Below are 21,835 nucleotides of genomic sequence, written 5' to 3'. Positions count from 1 at the left end.
GCCATTTTATATCCTTTTTGCACCGTCTAAAAATTGTATCTATCACATTTTCCAACTTTTTTTTGCTAACAAATGATGACTTTCATTATATGGTAATAATTATATGTAATATAATCACAATTTACACCTGTTTGGATTTGTTAATTTTGTTATGTATATCCATTTACTTTGTCCTTACCCTAAGTTGTTTCCACATTTCTGACCAAGTGTCACTTTTTGCTATAAACTTGAACAAATATTGCAGGGACTCCTGTGGACTTTGAAGTGGGTCGATTTTACCAGATTAATCATTCATACCTTCCACCAAATTGCCCAGTTCAAATAAAATGTGTGAACCTTGTAATGGTAATATAAAAAAGCTCACTCTTTTTCATTTGATTTTAAGTATAACATAAAAAGATCTCTCTTTTATTTCAAACACTTTATGAAGTTCTAAAAATGTCATCTTTGTTGGGTTTCATTTCATATACTAGTTGTTGAAATCTTGTAGGTCAGTGACAAAGGGGAGCAAAAAGTATCTCTAAGGTATCCAAGCCTCAAATCTCTTAGCACTCACTTTAACGATCAAAGCTTTGGAAAGCCAGAGGGGAAGAAAATCCCTACACTTGACGAGAAATACGTGATGGGAATCGAATTTGCAATCAAAACACTTTGTAGAAGCATCTCAGCTAATGAATTTGCAGAGAAAGGAAACTCATGGAGCTTCTGGGCCTCTCCTCCTAAGAGCCCAGTTATCAATGATGCTGCTACTAGTTTGGTTCCCAAGCAGGGTTCATGTTTGTCTGAGATCAAGTTCTCTGGTATGATGCAGTGGGGCCAACGCCGGCAAGTTCGGTTCTTGGGCCGTCATGAGGAGCAAAAGGTTGAACCTTTACCTGTGATTCAGAAGGAAAAAGGTGTCATTTTTAAGGCCAGAGTAGGGACTATTGTGAAGAAGAGAAAGAACATTGAAAAAGAAGAAATGGAAGAAGTTGTGAAGGTAGCTCCTTTTGAGGTACAGAGGGTGACTCGTCAATGCAACAAAAATCAACAAGGTGTAAGTAGTAGCAGCGTGGCCAAAAAGTCTAAGAAAAATCACCAAGGTGTGAGTAGTGGCAGTGGGGATAAAAAGTCTGAGAAAGCAGTGAATGACACCAAGAAGCAGGAACTTGTGGTTTATAGAAGAAACAAGCCAAAAATATGGATTGATAGATGGGCTGCTGAGAGGTAAATGGTTATTTGTATTTAAAGATGTAACCTTTTTTTCAGTACACAGTTCAGTTTTCCACTTGGTTTAATAGGTGTTAGTTAGTTAGTTTAGTTATTAATTTGATGTTATATACTTATATATGTTATCTTGTACATTTGAAGGTATAAGTTAGCAGAGGAGAACATGTTGAAGGTTATGAAGGAAAAAGGAGCTGTGTATGGAAACTCAATAATGAGGCAAGAGCTGAGATCAGAAGCACGAAAGTATATTGGTGACACAGGTTTACTTGATCATTTGCTGAAACACATGGCTGGAAAAGTGGCACCAGGAGGAGTTGAAAGATTCAGACGGAAACACAATGCCGAAGGTTCAATGGAATACTGGTTAGAGAGTGCTGATCTTGCTGATATTAGAAAGGAATTGGGTGTTCAAGATCCTTACTGGACTCCTCCCCCTGGTTGGAAGCCTGGTGACAGCATTTCACCAGAAAATGTTACTAGTCATGAACTCAGAGAGATAAAGGAGGAAATAATTAAGTTGAAAAGGTATTGCCAATTTCATTTTTTATTTTATTTTTATGATTGAATGGCCAGTGTTATTGGTTATTCTATTGATTGAGTTATTGCTTACTTTTCTTGATCTGCAAACAGAGAAATGAGGGAGCTCACATCAAAAAGAGAAGAGGAAGCATTGGCTCTTGTGACTACTCCTAGTTCTTGTATGTCAAGTTTGAATTTTGAGGACTATGGTTCCCAGGTTTCTAAGCAGGTGAGAGGAAGCATAGTAGTACCAGCTCATTGCTAACGGTTAACATGAATAGTAAAGTTGGGACTGGGAATTTGGGAGGTCACATGACATATAGACAACAGTAGCTTTTAATAATGATTTTATCTGTTGAATTGCAGGATATTTATTTGGAGCTGGTTCATAAAAAGGCTAAAATTGAAGAACAGCTAAAAGAAATTTCTTTGGCATTGAATGGCATGGAGGTAACATATATAAACTCTTTATTTTATTGAGTGCTCATTGATTGAATGTTTTCATTGCAAAATAATTATGCTACCTACCTTCATCAGAATACAATAAAATAATGATGCTAATGATTGCGTTGTAATATTCTATGGAGAGCTCATAGGATTGAGTGTTTTCATTGCAAAATAATGATGTTATGATTGCTATGAACTTTACCCTCAAAAATCTATATTTATTAGTCCAGAGTGTACCATAGAGTATGAACAGAATTATAAAAATCCCATTATGATATTGTGTGATGTTGCTTGTTATATTTTACTTTATATTCCCATCCATCTATCCGAATAAATGTTGAAGACTGATGAAAATCAATACTGTAATTACTGGCTTTCAACCTAAATGAAATGAATTTTTCTTGCCACTGATGAAATGCACTTAATGTAGGATCAAATGGGAATGCTGAAACCAACACTAGTAGAAGAACCACAAATGTCAGAATCATTAACACCACCAGTGTTATTGCTTGGACCAACATCATTGACAGAAAACATTGGAGAAGAGAAAGGTAATAATGTCAAAAAAACAAAATCAGCAGACACACAAATGGTAGTAGGAAGCAGAGCAGCAGAGGACAAAGCAGCAAAGATAGAAAGGCTGAAAAGTGGTTTCCAAATTTGCAAACCAAGAGGGACCTTTATGTGGCCAAACATGAGCTTGTCTCCACATGTTGTAACCAACCTTGATGAACATACTGTGGTCCCAACCCCAACCTCAGCTTCCTCATCTACCACCTCAGCACCCAAGCTTGTCTCAAATTCCAACACTCATAACTTGTCATTGTCCATACCTATTCCATCTTCTCCTGTTAAGCCATTAGCAGAGAGGCGCCCTGTGAGCACAACTACTTTGACACATGTCACTGGACCCTTTTCCCCTCATCTTTCTCCTCCACTAGAGACCACAAAAACCACAATCACTACCTCCATCACCAAGAATGGTTCATTTATTAACCTTAATGAAGCTCCTTTTGGCCAAGAGTAATGCTGCTAAGTCCTGCTGCATACATATATACTTATATAGTTATATATATTTGAAAGAAGCCACATCATTTTGAGACTCTGTTGGTAATAGTAGATTGAGCCAACTTATAGGCAGTGTGGCAACTATTTTTACTTATTTGACATTTAATGATTGAAGTTATATTACAATTATGTTGCAAATGAGATTGCAAATTGAATGTTAACATTAAACTAGCCAATTGCTAATATAATTGCTAATATTATGTTGCAAACTTCATATGCCTGGATGTCATTTATGATCAGCTGCTGTCCATTGGTGTAATGTTCTAACATCCTCCAAGTGGAGATTCTAGAAAGGTGCAAAATTTGTGCAGTCAGGCAGGATTTTTTTCTCGTAACTAGGTAGAAGCTGCTGAAGTTTATAATAGTAGTGAAGATAATATTTTCATTCCACTAAGTAATTAGATGGAGTATGGTTCTCATCAAATTGAGGATTTTATTTCAATTGCATATATAATGTGTGTGCTGTGCTCTATTAGGAATTCATATAATGTTTAATAGAACTTCATGTATTTTACTCTGAATATTTAAATCAATTATAATATTTAATAAAAATATCCTTTAATTGCATTTTTAGGCGAACCAATCAACTGAACCAAACCGCATATCCTCAATTTAGTTTAGTTCAGTTTCACTTCTAAGAACATTGAAAACTAATCTGGATCGATATAAATTTGATCGGTTTGAACAATTTTTGACCGTAAACCAAACCAAATCGTTACACTTAATGATACTCTCATGCCTTGGCCACGAACATAACTACTTTTGATGCTTCATCCAGTTTTCAACTCTGTTCTAAAAGGTTTATTTATATTGTGTACTTTAACCCTCAAACATCATACCAAATAATTTTCAAGAACAGTACTTCATTCATAGATTTATTGAACTTAACAACTCTTTATTACTTAACAAGTGGACTGTAATGTTATTTCAAGATTGATATTCTTGTGATATAGAAATGCTGATTCTACTAGAGGATTTTTTTTATTTTATGGCAAATCACATATACATTATAAATAGAGAAATGAAATGAATATAAGAGGTGCTCAGACCTACTTGAAAATAAAAGGAGCAGCAATGAAAGCTGGGACCTACAGATAAAGATTGGAGAGGACAACAACAAAGGACAAAGAAAATAACCCAAAACAAAGGGACCACAAAAACAACTAAAATCAGAAGCCGACATTCTACTAGGTCGTAATGAACTTTTTTTGGATTGAAATCATGATCTAATAATTTGCTAATTCTAGAAGTTGATATTAAGATGCAAGTGGTTTAAATTGCAATTAACTGTAATTGCAGCTACAATATAAATATTCACGATATAACAATAACTACAGTTTAAAAGCATGTTTGCATCTTTATAATCCATATACCAACCTTCAAGGTTCCAAGCTTAGACATTATGTTTAAAATTATTTCGATTTTCCTTAACTCATCAACCGAACTAGTAAATTACCTATATGGAACCATGGTCGTGAGCTGAACTAGTAAATTAATATAAAAGTTTATTTATTTGCATAAATTATTTAACATAAACTCAAAATAAGTCTATTTCAAACGAACCCTTAATCAGCAAACGTATAAAAAAAATCAACAAGCACTCCGTTAAAACAAAAAAGAAAACAATAAGCACACCAACAACAAAAAAATATTGGAACTCTTGTATGTTGAGGAGGGTATTAAAGGAAAAGCATGAATAAAGTTGTCTCTATCCTTGTTTCTTCGCATAGTTGGCGAGAAACAAATTCTTGTGGGATCCACACTAATTTTAATCTCTCGTCCCTCTCTCTTTCTCTACTCAAGAAACAGGGTGAGTTTGACATTTCTCTCTATCTTCTCTCGTCCCTCAATCTCTCTTCTTTCACGCGTACAAAACAGAGGTTTAGGGTGCATTTGATCTTCTAAGTACTAGAGAGAATAACACAACATAAGATAAAACAATACCTGCATAAAATTTTATGGTATTGAATAATTTTTGATCTTATACAATTTTTTGTGGATAAAGTTATTTTGGTATTTTTAATCAACTTATACATGAGACAAGAATTTGTGTTGTTGTTTAGTGAGGGACACAAATTTCAATATTTGTGTTGTCGCTTGCACCTAGTTGGTCATGTCTTTGAAACAGTCTTACGATTAAGACAATATCTCTTGCATCTAGTTTGTCATGCCTCTGAAAAAGTTTCACAAATCAAACAGTGTACAACAAATTGTCATGTCCCTCACTTTTTAATTGATCAAACAAACCTTTAGATGCTATTTCGCAAAATAAGTGTTCTCAAAAAATAAATAATATACAAATGCTAAACATTTGGTGATATTATTTTGACCAACACTTGTTCTCCTAGTAATAGACAAAGATGTGTCAATTGTACCTTTTTAAGTAGAAGATTTGTCGATTATGGTTTATCTTTCATACTACATGCTAGACTAGATAAGGTTCCAAATGGCCTTCGATTTCCAGCATAACACCATTATGAGAATTATTGCCTTGCAGAGCACCATTACAACATATAGATCCAGGTTGTGATTATATTTTTTTTATAAATAAATGTCATTACAGAAAATAATTATTGAACGTACAATTAATTTAGTCCAGAAGCTATAACTTCTCGCCAATAAATATCGACCAAAAATTCCTTAAACTATAAAAAAAAAAAAAAAAAACATCAATTAAGTTTCTAAACCATTATGAAAATTAACCAATATTGTTAACCGAGGGACTACATAATTGGATGGAAGAATAGGTCTAGGACTTTTTTTAATCGATTTTAATAGTTTAAATATTAAATTGGTGAGAGTGATAGTTTAAAGACTAAATTGATTGTTTGTTCCATGATTATTCTATAAATACACAGTTAATGGAAGTACATACACATACACATTCCAAATCATAACTCAATTTTGGTTTAATAGTCCTTAAAAATAAATACTTTCATCTTTAGTCCATAGTAACTTTATCTTCAACTCTGAAACTCATTTAATATTTATCTCGTGCTATAAATTCAAATATAAATAGCTTCACTTTAAGAAATTCATTTTCAAAAGGTAAAAGACGCACTCTTAGCAAGGAATCCAGAAGGTAATGTTACCATCCTAGGATATGGCCACTAATCACTATCATGTATGAACCTGTACGTATATCTTAGTTTCAAGACACTGTCTGAGAGATGAAAAAACACTTTCTCTAACAGTCATAAAGTCAATTGGCCATTACATTCCAAAGTCCAAACTATAAACTTGAGTCTTGAGCTCCTATCAGTGAGTCCAGAACCAGTATAATCGTAGCTGTAACTTTTCGTGAATCCAGGAGTATAAGGAACTCATAGCCATCCATCATCTACTTTGCACTGTACAAGTCTCTTCTTTATTATCAGTTGCAGCACACAAAGCCTTCCAAACATGAACTAGCATTTTAATTGGTGGTCTCATATTCTAGCAAACAAATTTATAGATTCTCCATTAATAGGTAAAAAAACATAAAACAGTTGTCTGAACGGTATCTCAGTTAAATAAATGCCTTATCATGTTACCATGAACTCTATACATTTAGCATTCCAATAATAAGCAATAGTATTCCAGAACCACGTAAAAAAGACGCTTAGAATGAAACCTAGTGCGAAAAAAATATAGATTTACCTTGAAAACTAACACCATTTCAGACTCGTCGCAAACAATCAAGGATAGAGTCCAGTAGCAAGTTACCGGAGTCACACATTCTAGTAAAACAGGTTTTAGAATCTTGTCAACGGGGACAAAGCTTCGGATGACTTCTCCACTGTAACAAAGCATCAACAACAAAATAAGTACATCATAGAACTGAATATAGGAAAAGCCATGCTGGAGTTAGAAGTGTCGTTGTGAAAGGCAAGCAAAATAACTACTTAAATGAGCTTAAAAATCTAGAAGAAATTTTCATGACCCACGAATGGATGTGGATTCTATACAGTCAAAGTAATTCCACATTCACATAGTGAAGTATTCTTCCACCATTTGATTCACCCAAAGGCCCATATCAACTCCTTTACTCCATTTTAGTTTTCAGTTTTGAGCTGAAAAAGCACCGTTAAATTTAATGAAGACCCATGATTGAACAAGCATACAGTTACCATTGACAAATCTGATACAGTAAACGGAAATGAAGAAATTGAATGAATTTAACATAAACAAATCTGATACAATATACAGACACAAATCTAATACAATTTGAGCTACAGGTGTTGGTATAGCAGTTGCTTTCCCTTGTGAAAATGGGACCCTTGTACTTCAGATGGCAAATTTATCCACTGAAACCCCAAAGCAGAGAGCACAGTTTATCACACTCAAACCTTGGTCTTGAATCTGAAATCCCCCTGAACCCAAAAGCACAATTTCTATCAGAAAGCACAATTTACTATCCATGCACAAGTTGCTTTCTAATAAGACCACAAAGCACAGATTCCTGAATCATTCCAAACGTATCCAGCAGAGACTCGAGTCCATGCAAATAATTTGTTGCCATCACAATCGCGGCAGAGGAAAATGTTGAAATTTGTCCCAAATACTGGAGCATATGTTCCGCCTATAGTCTCTGCCGTAGACGATGATGGAATCCATAACTGTATATCGGCTCTTCTGGGAAAGACCACTACCGGAGATGCAAGGTGTGCTTGAAAGGTGGTGCTGTTTTTGCGATCGAACAGTATCCAATCCTAGAATTGGCCTCAACACGGCCTCATGGGTCGGAGGAAAAAGTGTGCGCTTGAGTAAATCAAACAACTCCTTTGTGGTTTAAGACTTTGAAGTGAAAAAGAAATAAAGTGGACCTTTGGCTGAATCAAATGGTGGAAAATATGTTGACTTTGTGATTACGGTATTTTCCTACTGCAAGCAATCCACATCCCACAAACAAACTAAAGAACCCTGAACTAGCAACAGCATTCTAATGTCCCATCCTTTTCTTCAAAAGACTATTTATTATGAGTGCACAATTCTTTATAAAAAAGCTATATCTACACTAAGCTTTTCATGCATCCTAACTTAACGTTGATTGTTGAGTGAGTAACTGATTAATAAAAAGATTACCTCATATAGTGAGTCTCAAGTTGTACTCCAAAACCCGGCATAATCACAACAGACTCTGCAAGCAAATGCTAACCCTTGTTAAAATGACTAAAATAAGTTTCAAAACAAAACATACATTAGATTTATTTTCTCTCTTCTACAATGAAAATAACAATTATCTTTCAGAGCATCACATGCCCTGTTAGTCAAGTACTCACCTTTATTAACAGCCTTCCGAAGTAACAACTTGACAAGAAATATGTCAAAAAACAAGCTGTAATACACAAGACTGATCGATTTTTCCTGTTAATAGAAGGGATATAACCAGGTTAAAAAGAAAGAAACAAGGAAAAAGTCACAGAATTTTCAAATTCAACATCCTCAAGTCACAGACAAAGAAAATTTGTTGGAAGACATACCTCAAGAAAACACAGATAGATTGCACATGCTAAGACAAGAAGTGCTGAGGCATACACAAAAAAATATTTTGAACCACTCCTCCTCAGAACTATATGGTGCATGTCAGCATTTTGAGAGGGATTTTCCTGGTCATGCACATAAGTATATCTAGCATTACTTACTGAGAACTCAACCATCCTGAAATGCCAATACCTACGGTTGATATGGTCCCAATGTTATAAAACTCACATCAATCATCAACTCGATCAAAATACAACACTAGGAGTCTAGGATAATGGGTCATCAATAGAATTATACTAGAAATTGTTTTCACCGTGCAAATGATGCTTGGTTTTTACCAAATTTTACACGAGAATTAGCAACATATATATAAGTACTTCCACATGTTTATCTGGATTTCATCTTACTAAAATTTATCTAAAAAAATTCATGCCAACTACTGTTTCAGCCCAGAACTTTCTAGCACCATCTTATTTACACTACATGCAATACAGAATTTTATTTCACGCACTAAAACTTATATATATGCAACCAATTTTGATACACAACATCTCGACATATAGAAACAGTGACTTTTCACGAAATCATCACCCATAAGTGCTGAAAATTCGCTTGACTTTCAAGCTAAATACAGAAAATTTCCAGCATGCATTGTCCAACATGTTCAATATCTTTGAAGGCTCAACACTCAAATAAAAATTCCAAATTTAAAAACACAAGTCCCTAACTTACATATAAACACAATGCAAGCAATCCAATGTCAAAATTTTAAGTCAATAGTTCCTAGTAAATTCATGCAGAAGCTGTTTCAAAATGAAAATCAGAAAAGTTGAACTTCTATAATGCTTTGTAGTATCTGTGTAGCACCGACATTTCTGATAGAAGGTGTGACCAGTGTCACGGACACGTGTGATTACGTTCAATTAATTTATTTTTTCATATTTTTACCAGTGTCAATGACTCAACGTATCCGTGTCAGTGTCGTGTCCAGTGTTCGTAGTTGTGTCGGTGCTTCATAGTGCAGTATTAACGATATATACAATTGATTCAAGAAAAGCAAATTAATTTGTAAATGAAGTTGAAATTATAAATTTAGGGTTGGATAGAATTTGGGGGAAATGGATTGGTAAAGTAATTATGTGAGTGTTAACTTACCAGAGCAATGAAAGGGAGGACAGGATGACAATGGCAGCTCTATAATCTCCGACACGGCGGAGGGAACAAATGCCTCTGTAGAGTGACTCAGTTTAAAAATTAATGTGAATACTATTACATGAATAAATGATGAATTTAGTTTAAAACTATTTTTTTAACGAATGCTCGGGACTCTTTAAACATTCTATAAAAAGAAATTATCAATAAAAAAATTAAAAATTTAAATTTTCAATGATTACATTAATTTTAAAAAAGTTTTTTTTTGTCAGGTAGCCTATTAGCTAAAATTCATCTTATAAAGTGAATAAGTGGGATATCCGAGGTTCAAACCTCAGCCCGTCATGTAATAATGCTATGTTCATGGGACAAAATAAAAATTACTTTTAAAGGTCTTAACGAATGTTCTAGAGATACTCGTTAACATTTCCCTTACAACTATCATTCTCTAATTTAATTTCTAATCAAATTTTCATTTTTTTAATATTTTAAGTCTCTAAAAAAAATTCCCTCAAAAAAATAGATATCGTAATTCGGTATTTAGCTATGAGATATACATAAATTGATTCATTCTTTCGAATATTTATCATGTGGAGTTCATTAAACTTAATTATTTGGATAATTTCTAAACGGTATCTTCTTATTTATTAAAGTTAACCTGTAAACCTTAATTTTAACCTAAAATCTATTGCATAATTTTACTGTTTTAATCCTAATGCTCACACATAATCTCCTATTTTCATGAACAGTCCTAATGCTCTCACCTAATCTTCTTATCTTCTTATATATTAAAGTTAACCCGTAAACCCTAATTTTAACCTAAACCCTATTGCATTATTTTACTGTTTTAACCCTAATGCTCACACCTAATCTCCTATTTTCATAAACAAAGCAAATCGGCATCGCTTTATTTCCCCTATTTCTTCAAAACAAATCGGCCTATTTCTTCAACAAAACAAATCGCCCTAATGGAATAAAAGGGTTTTGAAAGATTATAGCAACATTTTTTTTTGTTAATATTACACTTTTCATCCAAATTAGAACTGAACTATCTTTGTTAAATATCTATCACAAAATGCATCAGAATTTTGCAATCTATATAAACAGGTGGAATAAACATTTCAACAAACAGTTAAAGGGTGTCATTTACGGTAAAGGCCAAATATTCGATAAAAGGAAAATTATTTAAATAAAACATATAACATTAACATATAATTTTTACAAAAGAATGAAGTAACATTTTGTCAAAAAAAATAAAAAAAAATGAAGTAACATAACAATAATATAACATTGACATATAACTTTAACAAAAGAAGGAAATAACACACGATTGATAAAAATTAATATTTTTAAGGTGAATAAGTGTGGTGTCTGAGGTTCAAATTCCAACATCTGCATATATTTGAGACCACATATTTCATTCTCTTTGATATGCATTGAGATTTATTTTTGTCTACTATATCTACAATGTATATGCACGGGTGGAAAGTCTAGTAAATATTAAAAGTGGTGAACAAAGTATATCAATTATCACCCCAAAGTACATAAATTATGTTAATTTAGTCTTGTCAAAAGGGATGAGAAACAAAGAATTAAATTGATACTTTATTTTGTATATATAATTTTTAAATTAATTTTAGAATTATTTATACAGCTAGACAATCATTGTTTTGATGAGACATACTATGAATTATTACTTAATTTTTTTCTTTTTCGAGAGAAACAAGGTCAAAGTCCAAAAAAGTAAGACAAAAATTTGTTTATAGAAAACAATTCTCAACAAATCAAATAAATCAAGTCTCTATTTATACAGAATAAAAAATCATAAATTTTGGTAATTTATTTTTAAATTAATTTACAACGAAATAAATGAGGTTCCATTAATAAAATGATAAAAATTCGGAAAACCAATCAAAACGCACCACGTGTTCCTATCTATCCAAAAGGTTGTGTAATTTAAGTTTAGTTCCTCTAAGGTTTGTTGTAATTTAAGTTTAGTTCAATTAGGGTTTTGACTAACTTGATCTTTCTTTCAACTAATGTTTTCAATGACTTAAGTTTAGTTCAATTAGGGTTTTGACTAACTTAATCTTTATTTCAACTAAGTTTATGACTAATTGAAGTTTAGTTCTAAGACGGATTTGACTAACTTAATCTTTATTTCAACCAAGGTTTTGACTAATTAAAGTTTAGTTCAAATAGGGTTTGCACTAACTTGATCTTTCTTTCAACTAAGGTTTTCAATAATTGAAGTTTAGTTCAACTAGTGTTTTTGACTAACTTAATCTTTAGTTCAAGGACTAACTTGATCTTTCTTTCAACTAAAGTTTTCAGTAATTGAAGTTTAGTTCAACTAGTGTTTTTGAGCAACTTAATCTTTAGTTCAACTAAGTTTTCGGCTAATTAAAGTTTAGTTCAGAGACAGATTTGACTAACTTAATCTTTATTTCAACCAAGATTTTGACTAATTGAAGTTTAGTTCAACTAGGGTTTTGACTAACTTGATCTTTCTTTCAACTAAGGTTTTCAGTAATTGAAGTTTCGTTTAGCTAGGGTTTTGACTAACTTAATCTTTAGTTCAACTAAATTTTTGACTAATTGAAGTTTAGTTCAAATACGGATTTGATTAACTTAATCTTTATTTCAACCAAGGTTTTGACTAAATGAAGTTTAGTTCAACTAGGGTTTTGACTAACTTGATCTTTCTTTCAACTAAGGTTTTCAGTAATTAAAGTTTAGTTCAACTAGGATTTTGACTAACTTAATCTTTAGTTCAACTACGTTTTTGACTAATTGAAGTTTAGTTCAAATTCGAATTTGACTAAAATCTTATTTCAACCAAGGTTTTGACTAATTGAATTTTTGTTCAACTAGGGTTTTGATTAAATTGATTTGTTCAACCAAGGTTTTGATTAATTGAAGTTTAGTTCAACTAGGGTTTTTACTAACTTGATATTTTGTTCAACTAAGTTTTTAACTAATTGAAGTTTTTCTTTCAACTAAGATTTTCAATAATTAAAGTTTAGTTCAACTAGGGGTTTGACTAACTTAATCTTTTGTTCAACTAAGTTTTTGACTAATTGAAGTTTAAGTGGATTTGACTACTTAATCTTTATGTCAAATAGGGTTTGAACTAATTAAAGTTTATATCAACTATGTTTGAACTAACTTAATCCTAAGTTTAATTAGGATTGAACTAACTTATTCTTTAGTTCAACTAGGATTTTAACTAATTAATGTTTAGTTCAACTAGTGTTTGAACTAACTTATTCTTTATTTTAATTAGGATTGAACTAACATAATTTTTAGTTCAATTAAGATTGAACCAACTTATTCTTTAGTTCAATTAGGATTGAACTAACCTATTCTTGACTTCATCTAGGTTTTTGACTAATTGAAGTTTAGTTCAACTAGTCTTTAAAATAACTTAATATTTAGTTCAATTAAGATTGAACTAACTTATTCTTTAGTTCAATTAGGATTGAACTAACTTATTCTTTAGTTCAACTAGGGTTTTGAATAATTGAAGTTTAGTTCAACTAGTCTTTGAAATAACTTAATATTTAGTTCAATTAGGATTGAACCAACTTATTATTTAGTTCAATTAGGATCGAACTAATTTATTCTTTATTTCAACTAGGATTTTGGTTAATAGAAGTTTAGGTCAACTAGTCTTTGAAATAACTTAATATTTAGTTCAACTAGTCCTTGCACGTGCTGCCGCACGGGTCATACAAATTGCACATGTGTAAATCATAAAAGCAAATTTTAATAGTAAGTATGAAACCTTCAAACATAAATTTTATAAGTGAGTTAATAAAATTGGGAGACAACAAAATACAATTCATGATAAAATTGCGAAAAACTTCTTTGTAAACGACATTTGAAGTATTGTTGATGCAAGCCCCATCGTCATCTGTCAGAAATATTTTCAGCCCACTCCTAGAAGTCACACGTGAAATAGCAACATAAAGTTGACCATGAGAGAACACAGGTTTTGAGAGATATACTCCAACTTGTTTGAGAGACTGGCCTTGACTTTTGTTAATAGTTATTGCAAAGAATACACAAATGGGAGATTGTCTTCTATTGAATTTAAACGGAATTCTTGTGTCAGATGGTGAAAGAGATAATCTAGGGATATACACCTTTTCTCCAACATTGCTCCCTGTTATTATCTTTCCTTCAAGAACATATCTACCCATCTTTGTAATTATCAACCTTGTTCCGTTGCAAAGGCCTGCAGTAATGTCCAAGTTTCGCAATAACATAACAGAGACTCCTACCTTCAATAAATCCCATGGTTATTCCTTTCAACCAGTACTTCAAACTGATTGCGTTTTGGATCTACCAGAGTAGCATATTGTTGGATTTGGTTTCCAAAATCATGGGAAAACATCATCGGCAGCATAATAGCACCCTCTGGAAACAAAAAACGTTGTTAGGGTTTTAAAAAAGAATAACAAATGGAAGGAGAACAGACCATAACAAAACCACACACATATTCAACGTCAACTTCAACCATGTATGTCCTATACTTAAGGCGTAGCTCGTTGATCCTCCTATCCATTTCGGTCACTGGATTGGGATCAAGTGGTGCTGCAAAAAACGACACACCAAATATCATGCTTCAAACCGCAAAAATAAGGAAATTGTATAGGGAAAACATCATGTTTTTAAGAAAAGTTTGTGCATACATACCAATGGACATGCTGTAAGAGAGCATCGCCAAGTTGTTATGGTGGAAAGTCATGTCTGCGCAGGAGGGTTTGGAGATGGTGGAAAGACAAATCCTGATATGCTGTTTATAAAGGAGAGCAAAACTCCTCATTTGGTGGAAACCAACCCTGGTAACGGCAAGGAATTCATTGCAGAATGGAGAAAACCAAAAGACTGTAGCTGTCTGCATTTCAATCATAATTATCCACTATAGTTAAATTTGGAATTCAAAAATCAGAATTAAATAGATTAGGGTGAGGGAATTCCCGCTGAGGGATTTAGGTTTTAGGCAAATGGAACATGCACTGTGAACCTTAGTATTATATATTAAGATTAGGATTGAACCAACTTATTATTTAGTTCAATTAGGATTGAGCTAACTTACTCTTTAGTTCAACTAGGGTTTTGATTAATAGAAGTTTAGTTCAACTAGTCATTTAAATAACTTAATATTTAGTTTACTTAGGATTGAACATACTTATTCATTATTTCAACTAGGGTTTTGATTAATTGAAATTTAGTTCAACTATTCTTTGAAATAACTTAATATTTAGTTTAATTAGGATTGGACCAACTTATTTAGTTCAACTAGGGTTTTGATTAATTGAAATTTAATTCAACTAATCTTTGAAATAACTTAACATTTAGTTTAATTAGGTTTGAACCAATTTTTTTTTTTTTTTTTTTTTTTTTTTTTTTTTACAGATGAATTAAACCAACTTATTCTTTAGTTCAATTAGGATAAAACATAATACCAATTTTTCTTTTCGAGGGAATACATAATACGAAAAATATTACTAAAAATATTAAGGTTAGGGTTATATTTTATTAAAAAACAATATTATCATATTTTCCATCCTTTTGTCTCTCATCTATTTATATTGTCTTCTCATAGTTAGATCAGCCAAACTTTTATCCAACCCACATCACATAACTATCGTTCATAACAAAATTTCATACCCATTTATCATTTCATGCCATCCTTAGCTAACAGATTAAGTTGTCCTCAACCATGGATTCGTTAAATTAACAAGGAACATGTTTGTGGAAGAGAGTGTGAGATTGTGATTTCGGTTTCAGATCCAAATCCGAAGAGACTTTACTATGCTTGCAAACTCAACACATGCAAGTTCTACAAGTGGTGTGAACCAATAAAAAAAGATTCATTTGTTGAGCTACCAAATGAACTTGATTTTGATAGCAGGTTTGGTAAAATCGAAGAGGACGTCAACTACATGATCCTCATCCATGAAGCTTACTACCGAGGTTTTCCTCGACAGTAAGCTACCGAGGTTTCCCATGACAGAGTTCTACGTAACTGACGTAGATACCCATAACAAAACCAAAAAATGAATGGATTAAAATGCTCAATATCTGTTTTTTACGTCAAAAGTGTGTTAATACCTCCTATGCTTGATGCTTGAATGATTTTGGATCAAGATTTGATGAAAAAAATATTGGATTTGGGGTTTGGATGGAAGTGGTATGGAAGTTGATGATGAAATAGTGTGTAGGGGGAGCAGGTGGCTGTTTCATCTGATGAAACATAATTCTCGGCAGTTAACTACCGAGGTTTTCCTTGGCAGTTAACTGCAGCCGGTTTTTGAATTCTTCGGCAGTTAACCGCCGAGGTGGTAAAAACGTATTTTACTCGTGTTTCTCAGCCTTATAAAATATAAAATGTATCAACAACAATTTTCATCTCAATATATGTTTCACATAGCTGGGACAAACATCAGAATAGATTTAAAAAAAAAAAAATTAATTAATTTAAACTTGTCGCAATAATTGACACATATATTTTAAATGAATTTATGTTAACCTATGGGTTTGATCTAACGGCAAACAAATGCATGTTTAAGATACAAAGGTTTTGAATTTGAGAAGGGTGTGTTTGGCCCAACTTTTTTTATGGTTAGAAGCAACTTTAAAATCAAAGTTAATAATAAGAACTTTAAAAATGAAGTAAAAGTTGTTTGGAAACTTTAGTTTTTTAAACTAAATTTATGTACAACTTTTTTTTTCTTTTTACAAAATGATAGTATATTAAAAAAATTCAAGAAATTGATTTGTGATAGAAACATTATATTTATGATAATTTATATCCATGCATTAAATTTTTATTTCAGATTATAAATTCTTTTATGATTTATAAACAAATATCATGCCAAAATTGTATATTTAAATTAAAATATTTATTATTTGAGATGTCATAATCACTACAACTCTTCAATTATATAAAACAAATTGATAATTATATTGCCTGTCTTATAAAAATAAAATTGACGAATCGGAACCGTCAAGAAAAAAAAATAGTTGTAATAACTTTTACGAGTTTAAAAAAATATAAAGAAGTTTTGAATGTCAAACAAATAGCAAAAGAAGAAGAAAAATATGTTGCCAGCGGGAATCGAAACACGAGTAGGAAATGACAAGGCGCATAAGTTTGTCCAAAGTTCAATTTGCTGACTTCTCCTTTTTATGTTTTTCTTCTTTAATATTAAGTCACTTTTTTTTATTAGGAACTTAAAATGAAATGTGTTTGACCCAACTTCTTCTTTAAAGAAGAAGAGAAGTTAAAATTAAGTCAGACCAAAAACTACCTAAGTAGTATATTTAAAAGGAGATTAATAAAATTCTTTATGAGAGTGTTCTTTGAACCCCTGAGGATTTCGACATTCTCTATCTTGCTACGACACTGTCCCTCCCATCTCCTTAATTTTTCTTATAAAAATGAATTTAATTTGGTATACTGTCAATATAATTATTTTGATGCTTTCAAACAAAGATTGTTAGCAACACTCTCTCTAACATTTACAGTTTTATTTGATTGAATCAATATTGGTCTGATACTTTTAAAAATAGGTCACACACAAAGTTGTGAAACTCACAATGATTTCATCGATTGAGAGAGTAAGTGTTAGAAAACATGTTTGAAAGAGAGTGTTTCTTACACTTGTCAGCAAGTTAAACCAATTTTTTTTTTACATAAACAAACAATATCCATTTATTCAAATTTATAAAGTATATCGATACAATATAAATTCATGGTCGCTAAAAACAAAATAGATGAATGTACTAACAAACTTACAACATCAATGTTAATAACATAAAACGATATAGTACATGTACCTACAAATATGACTATACTCAATTATTCTCCGGAATACTCGTTTCCATAACTGCAACGTTGACGATGCCAAAATTATTAATTGAATCTGCACTTGATCAAAGCTAATATTTCAACTCAAATCCAATAAACACCAAATTAAGACGAGAAATAAAAAACACAACATACAAAGACGGGAAATCAAAACAAACAAAATCAAACAAACGAAAAAGACCGAAAAAGATGTGAAAATCACTAATTTAACTAAGATAAAAATAATAATTTAGAGGAGTGATTTCGGATAAAACGGACCCTAAACCATTGCTCTTTGATAAAATAACTTTTGGCTGCCTAAGTAGTGTAAAATTTTCAAAGCGATTTTTATCAACCGTGAGAGCATTTACCATGGGGCTTCTTTGTCTATTAACAAATGATGTTTAGTAGCTTTCTGTAGATTGGAATCAAAGTAAGAGAAAATGCTTATATAAGCAATTAATGAGATTCGAAAAATAAAGTTTTTTTTTGGTAGAAAATCGAAATATAAAGTGATATAAATTAACTATCACATCTTTAGCAAAGGTTATCAATTTTGTAATAAAAAAAATGTTAAGTTTTACTCTAGCAAATTTATGTTTTGTTTTATGTGTTAAGCCAAATTTCAAATATTGCACTACGTTGACATTTATTCTTTTGAAAAACAAGGATAAATTACACTTTTTATTCTTTAAGTTATTTTTAAGTTTCACTTTGTTTCTTTAAGTTTGTTTCAGTTTATTTTTGTCCCTTAAGTTACAAAAGTTATATAATTTGGTCCTTAACGTTGGACTAAGTTAGAGATATTAGAACATTTTGGTCCCTCGTAAAAAGGATTGAACAGTTTAAAGTTTGTTGTCTAAATGATCAAATTATTTAGCTTAATTAATGATTTGGTCCCTTAAGTTATTTATTGGTTATATTTTGGTTCCATAAGTTATTAACGTTACAATTTAGTCTCTTAAGTTAGTACTCCCTCCGTCCCAAATTGTATGTCACTTTACAAAAATAATTTGTTCCAAATTGTATGTCACTTTACAATACCAATGAAACATTAATGTTACTTTTCCTATTATATCCTTAATTATTTATTACTTTTTCTTATTTCAATTCTTTCATTTATTTTTCCCATATCATTTATTAAGGACAATTTTGTAAAACAACTCATAATATCTATTTTCCACACAATATTAATTACATTTCTTAATATGTGTGAAATGCCCAAAACGTCATACAATTTGGGACGGAGGGAGTATATGTTAGCCAAATAAATCCTCACCGTCAATCTTTTGCCAAAACGTTAAATAGACACATGTGAACGGTGACGTGACAACTTGCAACGTGTATCCACCTTAGACATTGACTTAACGGTTTTGACGGTGGAGATTTATTTGCTTGATGGAAGATTACTTAAAAGGATCAAATTGTAACATTAATAACTTATGAGACGAAAATGTAATCAACAAATAACTTAATAGACTACATTATTAATTAAGCCAATTATTTAATGGTTTTGTGTTAAGTGATCAAAATGAAACGAAAAAAACATAAGGGATTAATTGTCTAACATTTGCAATTTAAGTGACTAAAATGAAACGAAAAAACTTCCGGAATCAAAGAAAAACTTAAAATTAACTTAAGGAATCAAGAATATAATTTAGCCGAAAAAGTATATCATTAATGTTTTAATTCTTAGTACAAATAATAAATCATGGACTATTTAAAGTGAACAATGAAATAAGAGAATTTTTAAGTAAACAATTGTCTGCATATTTTTTAAAGAAAGAAAATAATAAAAGAATAACTTTTATTATTTTTAAAAAATGCATCATCACATGGCCAGTACTACATCTTCTCTCCATATCACATCTTATTATTAGCAAGTTCAGATGAACGTTTATTTTTTAAAATGACAATGAAATATTTTTACAAAATAAACATGCCCTAATGTTTTCATTGGTACATATATAATTACTTTCAACATAAGATAACTTTCAACATTGACTTTGAAGTTGTTACTTAATATAATTACTTTCTATTGACATTTTTGTGACAAATACTACTTATACTTTTTAGTCTAATTTTCCTAAATTCACGACATATTACGAATTTGTAAATGCTATGTACCCACAAAAATAGCAATGAAAAACCTTTACCTGTTCATTCACTTTACTATATTAATTTTTGAAATATTTCTACAATTTCCTATATGATCAGATGTGACTGGATAAACTTATAAAAAAAATTAGATTGAGACATACCAAATAAATTTTCGATGATTACTACAACTAGATTCGTATTTTGAGCTACAAATATACAACAATCTAAGATGATTAATTCGAAAAAATGAGCTACAAATTTCTTTTCTATGAAAACCAAAGAAAATTAGTTGTGGGAAGGAGGACGTGTTCTTGGTCTAGAATAATCCGAGTAAAATCCTGGATTTTTACCCTCTTTTCTATGTGGATCATGGTCTGAAATCTCTTGCTTTATGTGGTGTACTTGCACAACTCCAATATTATTATTCCTAACCTTAATGTCTGTTTTTGTTGCTCCATTTGATTTTAAAGGTAGTTTCTCCACATTCTCTGACTCCTGTTCATAAATAAATCATTTGAAACATTCACAAAGAAATTAGCCTTATAATAATGAAATGGAAAATAGAAAAAATATAGACGTTAATATATGTGGTTGCAATGTGTTTTCTTCAACTTGATGTACCACTACCACATGTGAAAATTAGGTTTTAAAATATAGTTTTTTTTTATAAGAAAAATGAAAAAGTTTAAAGCATTTGAATGGTTTTCTTCTTTAGGAGGATACTAAACTTATAAATGATGATAAATATATATTCTGCATATATAATTATAAGTATGGAACTAACCTTTTCAGAAATGTTGATCTGGGTATCTTTAACACCTAAGAGAGTTCGAGAAGTGCATACATTCAAGGAAAGGAGCAAAATAAAAATGCACAATTGAAGGTACATTTAATTTAAATTATCATAAGCTAGTGGGAGGGTTTTGTGAGAACAATGGAAGGTGAGATTATATGTGAGAAAACCAAAATGTAAAACTAATGATTTTAAAGGAACTAATGAGGTAATGATTAAAGAGATGCAACTTTGGTTGATCTTTTAGTAGGATGAATTGAAATGATTATGTAGGTTGTGCAACATTTCAATTCCTTTCTAGCTGGTTGAAAGTACGTTTTGCTAACAAAGATAGGTTTGGGTCCCTAAATATATAATAGAACAATAATGAACTACTTTACTAGGTTATGTGAGTTAGGATGGAAAAAAGAAACTTTGAATTTTGAGAAATATAAGATTGACTACACTTTTGGATAATATAAAATGAGATTAAAAATTGAAGGAATATCACCTTTATTGTCTACTATGATGTACATTCCAAACTTAGGATACAGGAGTAAAACCCTTAATATAAGGAGAATGCTAATCAGTTCCTTAAAGATATTTGTTAAGCATCCAAAATAAGTAAGCTTTTATGAAAAAATTGTGTAATCATTACTTAATCAAAAGTAACATGTTATATTTTTAAGACAAAATTTTTATTTGTAGATTTCTTAACCATTATCTTGAGGACACCGATTAGCAATACCCTTAATATAATCAACCTTTGTTTCATTGTCATGGTTTCAATCAAGTCAAGGAGTAGAAACAAAAGTAATAAATAACATATAGGGACATTGAAGATGCATGTTTCCGTTCCTTGCGGAAACTATGTTCATTGGCAACACTTTGTGGGGGTTTGTGATTGTTTGAAGACAGCTACATAGAGGTTGGTGTAAAATTGTCAAAGTATTTCAAAGTGTAATTGTTATTTTACCTTTGAAAATCACAAGGGGTGTTCAAATCCAAGGAATGTAGGTATTGATAAATTAATTGAGTATGTTTGAGATTTTTAGGTATGAAAATCTCATGAGTACACCTTTTTCGTTGGTGTTAGTATTTTATACTTTGATTATGCACTTTTTACTCTTGGGTTGTACGCCACTTAGGGTGCAAGTCACATTAGCATACTTACCAAAGACCGAAAACAAAACTGTGGTAACGACTAACGTATTACTTCATTCCAAAATTTAAGTGCTACAAGG

General features: G+C 31.3%; 3 protein-coding genes across 5 annotated transcripts; 1 reads left to right on the top strand and 2 right to left on the bottom strand.

The window, feature by feature from the left end:
• The first annotated feature begins 216 nt into the window (after positions 1 to 216).
• Positions 217 to 3,573, top strand: LOC25502410 (protein DYAD). Its single transcript, XM_024771634.2, has 6 exons — positions 217 to 345; positions 491 to 1,206; positions 1,351 to 1,734; positions 1,840 to 1,957; positions 2,095 to 2,178; positions 2,606 to 3,573. Exons 1-6 carry the CDS (start codon positions 343 to 345, stop codon positions 3,200 to 3,202), a joined length of 1,902 nt encoding a protein of 633 aa, XP_024627402.1. The 5' UTR covers positions 217 to 342; the 3' UTR covers positions 3,203 to 3,573.
• A 2,690-nt stretch (positions 3,574 to 6,263) lies between these two features.
• Positions 6,264 to 9,989, bottom strand: LOC25502409 (uncharacterized). Of its 3 annotated transcripts, none has more exons than XM_024772417.2 (6): positions 9,862 to 9,989; positions 8,706 to 8,898; positions 8,505 to 8,589; positions 8,308 to 8,362; positions 6,883 to 7,021; positions 6,264 to 6,678 (listed from the first exon to the last, which is right to left on the bottom strand). In XM_024772417.2, the coding sequence occupies exons 2-6, from the start codon at positions 8,880 to 8,882 to the stop codon at positions 6,580 to 6,582; spliced, it is 555 nt and encodes a 184-aa protein (XP_024628185.1). In that variant the 5' UTR covers positions 8,883 to 8,898; positions 9,862 to 9,989; the 3' UTR covers positions 6,264 to 6,579. The 3 variants fall into 3 exon arrangements, with proteins under 3 accessions (XP_024628185.1, XP_024628186.1, XP_024628187.1); XM_024772418.2 differs by having other exon boundaries at positions 8,706 to 8,883; positions 9,862 to 9,974; XM_024772419.2 differs by having other exon boundaries at positions 8,706 to 8,831; positions 9,862 to 9,974.
• Positions 9,990 to 20,029: 10,040 nt separating this feature from the next.
• Positions 20,030 to 20,883, bottom strand: LOC25502408 (uncharacterized). The gene is made up of 2 exons (XM_039828660.1): positions 20,604 to 20,883; positions 20,030 to 20,314 (listed from the first exon to the last, which is right to left on the bottom strand). The coding sequence occupies exons 1-2, from the start codon at positions 20,706 to 20,708 to the stop codon at positions 20,105 to 20,107; spliced, it is 315 nt and encodes a 104-aa protein (XP_039684594.1). The 5' UTR covers positions 20,709 to 20,883; the 3' UTR covers positions 20,030 to 20,104.
• Positions 20,884 to 21,835: the final 952 nt, after the last annotated feature.

The sequence above is a fragment of the Medicago truncatula genome, chromosome 8, assembly GCF_003473485.1.
Source record: "Medicago truncatula cultivar Jemalong A17 chromosome 8, MtrunA17r5.0-ANR, whole genome shotgun sequence".
NCBI classification, from domain to species: Eukaryota; Viridiplantae; Streptophyta; class Magnoliopsida; order Fabales; family Fabaceae; genus Medicago; species Medicago truncatula.
This window is presented reverse-complemented; position numbering and strand designations above follow the sequence as displayed.